Genomic DNA, 7,792 nt, shown 5'->3' with positions numbered 1-7,792 from the left:
ATAGTTTCTTATTCCGACTCTTTCTACTTATTACTTATTTATAAGGAAGGTAGTAAGGGTAAAAGACGTAGAAGAACGGTAAGAATAATATAGAGGCAGAGAGTTAATAGAGTAGTTAAAGTAAAAACTTTAATAAGGTTAATATTAAAACTTAAAGTTTAGAAAAGGGACTTATTTTTTATTAAAATATAATAGTTTTTATTAATAAAGAGGTGTTTTAAGGCTTTTATAGTAAAGTACCGGGCTTATAATCTATTATAAGAGAAATGGAGACGTAATTAAGGTTATTAAGTATATTCTATAAGTATATAGAGAACTAAGTTCTAGGAGACAGAGTCGAAGCTATTTAACCGTTTAGACACTAGTCCCGTTTAGGAAGCAGTGTCTCTTACTCAAAGTGCCTTCCGACAACAATTAGTAACCACTTTTATCCTAAGCAATTATGCTCTTGGCATGTTCAATTCAATATCTTGGGCCACTGCATTTTTCTAGTGGCTCTTCACGTGGCTAAACGCGTACAGTTAGATCTCGTTATAACGATACGAAGACCGCTGCGTTGAATCTATCGTCATAAGAAGATTATCATATATTTAATTCTTATATAAGCTAGGCCCCTGGGCGTTGATTAGCTACCTCCATTTTTAGACTATATAAGTCCCTAATACTAGGTATTAAGGGCCTCCTCTTAACCCTACTGATACCTATGCTATATCTATGTACGAGTCAATATAATAATAGATAGGTGTAAAAGAAGAAGACCAATTAAACGTCGGCATTTACTAAAAGTATGTATTCTATTTCATATGGTAGTTAGCCCTATCGTTATACCGAGATTGTCGATATAACTGATATCGTCATAACGAGATCCGACTGTAAACGGTCGCAAACCACTATGCGCACTCTTCCCGGTCACAACCTTCTCGAAAGATATACTCAGAATCACCTATATGCTTAGCTTTCTTGGACACAAGCATTCTAACATGTCTACTAGGCTCCTCTGCGATCTCTCGAAATAATGTTTTGGTAAGTCATACAGCCCGGTCATCGTAGACTGAGTTTACTAATATCACAGTGAAATGGATCCGCCCATCGGGCGATCCATTTACAAGGTTGGAGATCATGCTTGGAAGATTGGGACTTCAATCGTCTGCGAGAAGGTCTCCAAGATTCCCGAGGACGCTCTCGCCCACTGGCAAGACCAAAACATGGACACGTTTTGCCTTCGTCCTGCTGAATCGATGCAAGTGGAAACAGAGGAGATGACACCCGTATACAACTCTGGAACCTCGGGTGCTGTTTGGAACATTGGTGGAGCATTTTTTAAAGTGAAGAGCTGGCAAGAAGGCACGGAGCTGGAGAACGAAACAATAGATTTCGTAGAGGAGAGGCTTGAGGGCATCCCACTTCCGAAAGTCTTATACGCATGGAACGAACCCGAACTCTCCAGGTCGTATCTTGTACTCCACCAAATGCCAGGAACACTACTTGAGAGGGTGTGGTCTTCGCTATCAGCAGCACAGCACAAGGAAATCGCGACTGAAATAGCAGGTTACTGCGAAATGTTGGCGACCATCACATCGGATTCATTGAAAACTGCAACAGGCTGTGGAATTGCTGATGCCCATCATGACACCATCTTGTCACGACGAGCCTTCTTGGAAGCGAAGAATCCTTGCGCCTCTTCATTTGACTAGTGTGGAGAAGTATCTCTCCTCATCGAACATTCTTATCCTTGATGGGAAAGCCTCTGGCATTTTGGACTGGGAGCACGCTGCGTTCTACCCACGGTTTTGGATCGCTACGAAGCCGCATCTCAGCTGCGGATTCATCTTGAAAGGAGAGGATGCATGGGCGTGGACAAGATTACTATCACAAGCGCTGATGGAGAGTGGATTCAAGGACGACCTCTCAGGATTCCAGCGCTGGCGCGAAAGTTCGCGAAATACTGAACTGACATAAGTCTTTGTATAGCAATCCACCTTCATACTCTTTGTTCTATCCAAAACATCCTAACTCAGCTCGAGATATGAATAGGAAGTTGTGCGATACATTTGTCGAGTTTCTCGGCGTTTATGGGATTGTTGTACTTGCAACCGTCCTTCGGACATTGCTTTTAAAGGACAGGCTTATCGAAGGTTGTAGACGCCATCTTAATTTTTCTCAGCTGGGTCATTTGCTCGGATGTGAGCAGAGTTGGCAGGTCTTCGTTGTCAGAAACCCCTGACTGGTGAGTAGATCTCTTTAGTGGTAGACGATACCGGTTTGGCTCTGTACTGTTTACGTACGTTTTGACAGGTACAGTACGCCAGCCCTTGCGCCTTGATCTCTTAGATCAGACGGATAGGCGGCATGTGTTCTAACAGGACCATGTACTGAAATACGTATTGATCGGTTCGTTCTAGTAGGCGTGGACCGCTGCAGAGACTCTTGGCATTTTGTCAACGCGTGGTCTTCTTGCCGGGGCTCTAGGAGAACCCATCGACGTTTTCGTTGTTCGGCCGACAGCGACTCTCTGACGGTAATAGATGTGACAGGCTTTGGCGTTGGGCGATGGATATCAGATTGTGGGTGCTTTATGACCGTGAAGGATTCTAGTGACGAGTGTCTAATCTTAAAGGAATGTATATTTACTAGCATCACCTTTGTTGATACCGAATACCTAGGTATTTCAGCCCAACGTTCTACAAACATGGCTGCCTTTGCTAGGAGGGGGCTTTGTCGGCTGTATATCCTGGTATTTTCGGCGTCTGTGTCGCGCGCGGGTACTGGGTCGCGGCAGGATATGGCTGGTGCGTGTGATTGTATGTGGGCTCCGTAAGGCTTGTATTTGTGTGGACTATGATGATAATATAATAGCCTTTTTCCATCAGCATATTGCAGGATGCTGTGTCAGGGTATGAGAAGGGAGAAAATGTGGAGGCTGTGCTCAACAGGATCTGTTCACTGAGACACATTCTGCCCGAGAAAGTTGCTCACGTACGCTCTGCTGGTACGTACGTCTGTCTGCATGGATACCCTTTGTAAGAAGAACAGAGCCCAGACAGACTGCACATAATTTTCAAACAAACGCACATAGCACGAGAGCAGCCGCCCGACACCGAGGCAAAGAACTGTATGCATCGAGGCATGAGGTGGATAATAGTACGTCCAGCATCTCCCAATTCCACGCAGCAAATGCATCACGCCGAAGTTCTCCACAATCATGGCAGAGACTCGGAGAGCTCCACAAGGCTGTACCCGCTAATGCATATGCATGCATCAGTATCCCGGCGCGTATCAGCCGCGGTGAGTAGACGAACGGGCTCATTCAATGTAAATGGCGCTCGGCACACGTTCATGTTGTCGAAATTGAAGATCAGAGCGCATGCGAGGTCTTATTCACCATTCGATGGACAGTGACAGACTCAGCATGGATACGGTGTTGTGGTGTTGTGGCAACATGAGTGGTTTGATTGGTTGTTGATGTCAGCCGCGTCATAACTTGCAAGCTCCTTCAGCCCTATCGACACCTCAGGCAGTAACAAGACTAGTAATTGTCGAATGAAAAAACAACGGGAGCTTATCAGTCGCTGAAATACAGTGGCGGAATTCCCCATCTGAGCTAGATTGACCGTTAGTAATGAGGTATCTATACCTAAACAGGCTAGCGTACACTGTCGCATTCTTTCGCACGCAATAATAGCAATATTGACCCGTCAAACTTTTCGATCCACAACCACCACCACCTTCATTCACTTCACCCAATACCACCACAAATACCACAAGTATTACCAATGTCACAGTCTCCTTCGCCATCATCACAGCCATCAGTCGAGATGGCTCTGTCTGGGCCTCGGTCTCTTGGACGTTAATCAATGTCCGCTTGTCTCCGACAAGCTTTTATAAACGATAATTCCATCGTTCACGCCAGATACCCACACATGTCCCACTCATGTCCCACCGATATGTATCCGCTCCGTCGGTCTGCCCAACTCATTTACGCGTCCGGGCCCACGTTTCGTCCCGTTCGTATCTTGTCGGTTCGCTCGCTGGATCCTGATATCCTTCGAGAAGGAACTACCGCTATTTTCTGCCCTGTCCAAGTGGCTACTAAGCTCGCAGGTAGGTAGTTGCGTGTTTGCTCATGGCAACCCAACCTGCGTTTTTTTTTCTGCCTGACTCATATAGTCGTGGTCTTCTTATCGTCCCGCATCCCGTTTGTCCTGCCTTTTCTTGATTTCCATCGTCCAGCGTTCTCTCCAGCATTTCTATCCGGCGTCTCGATATAGAACGGGTCTCCTACCATCCTTTGTTGCTTTGCCAGGATATCCTTGTCTTTACGCATTACCACGGCATGACTACGCACGAAACGAGTCCCGATAATGCTCCGTCATCACGTCCGAGGGGCATAAGCTCTGCACATCAGCCGCCTTTTGAAGCCATCGGCACTCTCAGTCAGCCACCCGCTGCACATATCGACGAGGTCATAACACCCATCAGAGACCCATCTCAGTCATACTTCTCATTACCGGACAATGGCAGTCCGACTCGGAGAAACAACAGCGTGTCTCTACCAGATACACCAGCAGCAACTACACCAGCTCGTCCAGGGCTCCCGCCTCGACAACGCAGTCATGCAAGATTCCCAGACGAGCCCGAAAAGCTCGAAAGGCGCTTCACGGGCAGACTGATGAAAGACAAGGAGGATCAGCTGGATGCTGGCGATGAAGAGAAACAGATTGGGGAACCTCATGTAGTAGATCCAGAGCCTACGTCAGTATGGCAAAGGGTGAGAGAGTTCTGCAAGGACTTTAGCGCCGACTTTGGTGCCGTACCAGAAAGGAGAGACCCCACTGAGTTCATGGGTGACTCGGGCATCGACATACGAACCTTGAAGAAGCTCCAGAAGAAACGTCGCCATAGCACTTCAACTATCATATCATCGGGTCTGCTACTCTCTAGTCCAGGTTTCCGGCTCCATTCGAGGAACAACTCGCAGTCGACATTAGGTGGTTCCACAGCGCCTCCTAGTGGTATATCCACACCAAACGTCACAAGTCCGCCAACTAGTCCCTCCACACCAGGTACACCGTGGAGGCGATTTCAAGATGGATTGGACCCACAAGAGCTCACAAAGGCATTAAAGGCCATGAAGAAGAAGATCGAACACGGTACAGGCAGTCGAGAAGCTAAATATGTTGCTGCAAAGTCTGATATCAACAATCGCAGGACGTTGTGTCTGCTGCTGACATATGCCTTCATGCTGTACGGTGCGCCTTCGCACCGTATAGAGGAGTATATCCTGCAGTTATTCAAGGTCTGTGATCTCGATGGGCGCATCAATTATCTGGTCGGCTGTACAGAAGTGTGCTTCATCAATCCGCCGGATCATAACGACCCACTGACCCGCCAATCATACACTACTCTTGTGAAAGCTCAAGGTCTTGACGTTGGTTGTCTCGAAGAAGCATTCAAGATATACAAGAAGGTGGTTCGCCAAGAGATTAATGTGGAAGAAGCCACAACAGAACTCATGGATGTCCTGAATGGGCCCCCTTACTACAGGCCGTGGTGGATTGTCCCATTCTACGGTCTCGCCTCCATGTCGGCTTGTGTATGGGCCTATAATGGATATTGGACGGACATGCCCGTTGCCCTTGTTCTTGGCTCAATTGTCGGCTTTCTGCAAGTCATTGCAGCTGCTCGCAACCCACTCTACGCCAATGTGCTTGAGGTATCGGCTGCACTGGTCACATCTTTTGCTGCCCGCGCCATTGCATCCATCGGTGGCGGGGGCTCGCAAAAGTACTTTTGTTTCGGTGCAATCGCTGAGTCGTCTATCACTATGATCCTCCCTGGCTACATTGTGCTCTGCGGCGCCCTCGAACTTCAAGCCAAGTCGCTCACCGCCGGTGCTACCCGACTCTTCTACGCTGTCATATACTCGCTCTTCCTAGGGTACGGTATCAATGTCGGCTCTCAGCTCTGGGGTTCAGCCGATGCCCACGCCACAACAAGTGCCACTTGCCCACGATCTGTGGACCCGAAATGGAAAATTGTGCTTGTGCCGTTCTTCATAGCTATGCAGGCCGTTGTACTGCGCTCCCGCCCGCGTCAAATACCCGTCCAGATGATTTTCGGCAGCGCCGCGTATCTCGTCAACTACTTTGTTGCTGCAAATGCAACCTCGCAAGTCGCAAATACTGCATCAGCACTGACACTAGGCATGTTGGGTCACTTGTACGCGCGCTCGCGGCGCGCATTTGCATTTGCGTCCGTCGTCGCCGGTATTATGGTCCTGGTGCCCTCAGGACTGAGCGCACAAGGTGGCTTGATTGCGGGCATTGAGACGCCACTCTTCAACAACGGTACGCTGGAGGCGCAGACTGTGTACGAGCAGAACCTGTACAGAAGCTTCAGTGTGGGTGCACAGATGATCCAGGTTGCTGTTGGCCTGAGTGTGGGCTTGTTTGTTAGTGCGCTGTTAGTATATCCGTTCGGGCGGAAGAATAATGCCCTGTTTAGCTTTTAGATGTGGATGGTTTCTGATCATGGGAAGAGGAGTTTGTTTTTGAAATTAGCGATTTCGGTAATGATAGCGCATATATGGGATGGCATGGGGTTCACAAGAGCCGTTTTCGTGTCTTGAGTAGAAGGCGGGTCTGACTATTCTACTACGATATTATATAATACACGCGATGATGCATAAAGCATCGTCCTCTGACTGGGCCTTGGCCCATGTTTACACTCTGCCTTTTCTGGTTTCCACCTCTGTATACCATGGACATATATGTCACACACACAGTTCTCTCGCATTCACATCTCTTTGCTCTACTTAACTACTACCTTTTGTCATACCAATATCAATCTTCGCAAACATTCTACTCCCCCTCTAGTTCACGATCATCCTGTTAGACAGACACAACGCTCAACACCACCTCATGCCGTATCTCGAGATATCACACATCAAAGTCAGACGTACGAGCGCTGATATCGTTGATCAGCTCCCAGATACACATTGTGCGGCTTATCGCTTGCAACGTACGACGTGCCACCCATGTTGCTAAAGCAGGTCTCTTCCCAAGAAAGTAAAGCAAAGAAAGACAAAGTTACAAGATACAGGTGGAGATATGGCGTGGGTGGATTGACGTGTGCGGTGTGTGCATGTGTGTGTCTGTGTGTAGACAGACTTGACTTGTCGGAGACTGATGTGTCGTTGGGTAAAAGAAAAAAGGAGTCGTGGCGTGGCGTGGTAGGAGCTTCGTATATATGAAAGAGGGAGGGAGGGGGAGCGTGGTTGGGTATAGGGTTTAGATCGCATTGGGTGAGATTCATTGGTGTTATTGTTCTTTTCCTCATGCTAGCCAGACAGACAGATCGGTGAACGCAGAAACACAACAACACGGCGCAAGACAAGGTGACACGACACAGCACAACACAAACACTGTTCACGCGCACTCCCCTCTCTCTTCACACACCACACCCTCCATCCCTCCACTTGCCTTCCTCCCTTCACACACCACTCCCTCCCCCAACAAAGAAAAAACACCCATTATAATCCTCGTTTTCAAGTCTGCATCCAAGCCCAGGTGCGATGGTTCAGTGGTTAGAATCACCACCGAAGTAAGGTCACCGGAGACCAAATATCCGCAAGGGTGGCGGAGGCGCAGGTTCGATTCCTGACCTGAGCCTTTTGTGTTTTTTTTTTTTTTGAGCTGTTTTTTCCTCGGCGATTTTTTTGCGGGGGGGTTGTGTTGACTTTCTGGGGAAGTTTTGGGTGCGGTCTTAAGGGGGCTGGATGGGCACTCATGTT

At 48.0% G+C, this 7,792-nt stretch overlaps 2 protein-coding genes across 2 annotated transcripts; both read left to right on the top strand.

Annotated features, from left to right (window-relative positions):
- Positions 1–1,015: 1,015 nt before the first annotated feature.
- EJ05DRAFT_497386 (uncharacterized protein) lies at positions 1,016–1,959 on the top strand (the record flags this gene model as incomplete). Its single annotated transcript, XM_033746529.1, has 3 exons — positions 1,016–1,023; positions 1,073–1,639; positions 1,695–1,959. 3 exons carry the CDS (start codon positions 1,016–1,018, stop codon positions 1,957–1,959), a joined length of 840 nt encoding a protein of 279 aa, XP_033603270.1.
- Positions 1,960–5,128: 3,169 nt separating this feature from the next.
- Positions 5,129–6,511, top strand: EJ05DRAFT_434985 (DUF1212-domain-containing protein; the record flags this gene model as incomplete). The annotated part of the gene is made up of 1 exon (XM_033741680.1): positions 5,129–6,511. The coding sequence occupies one exon, from the start codon at positions 5,129–5,131 to the stop codon at positions 6,509–6,511; it is 1,383 nt and encodes a 460-aa protein (XP_033603269.1).
- Positions 6,512–7,792: the final 1,281 nt, after the last annotated feature.

This window comes from Pseudovirgaria hyperparasitica (assembly GCF_010093815.1).
Source record: "Pseudovirgaria hyperparasitica strain CBS 121739 unplaced genomic scaffold EJ05scaffold_3, whole genome shotgun sequence".
Classification (NCBI taxonomy): Eukaryota; Fungi; Ascomycota; class Dothideomycetes; order Acrospermales; family Acrospermaceae; genus Pseudovirgaria; species Pseudovirgaria hyperparasitica.
Note: the sequence above shows the minus strand (reverse complement) of the source record. Positions and strands in the feature narration are given on the sequence as shown.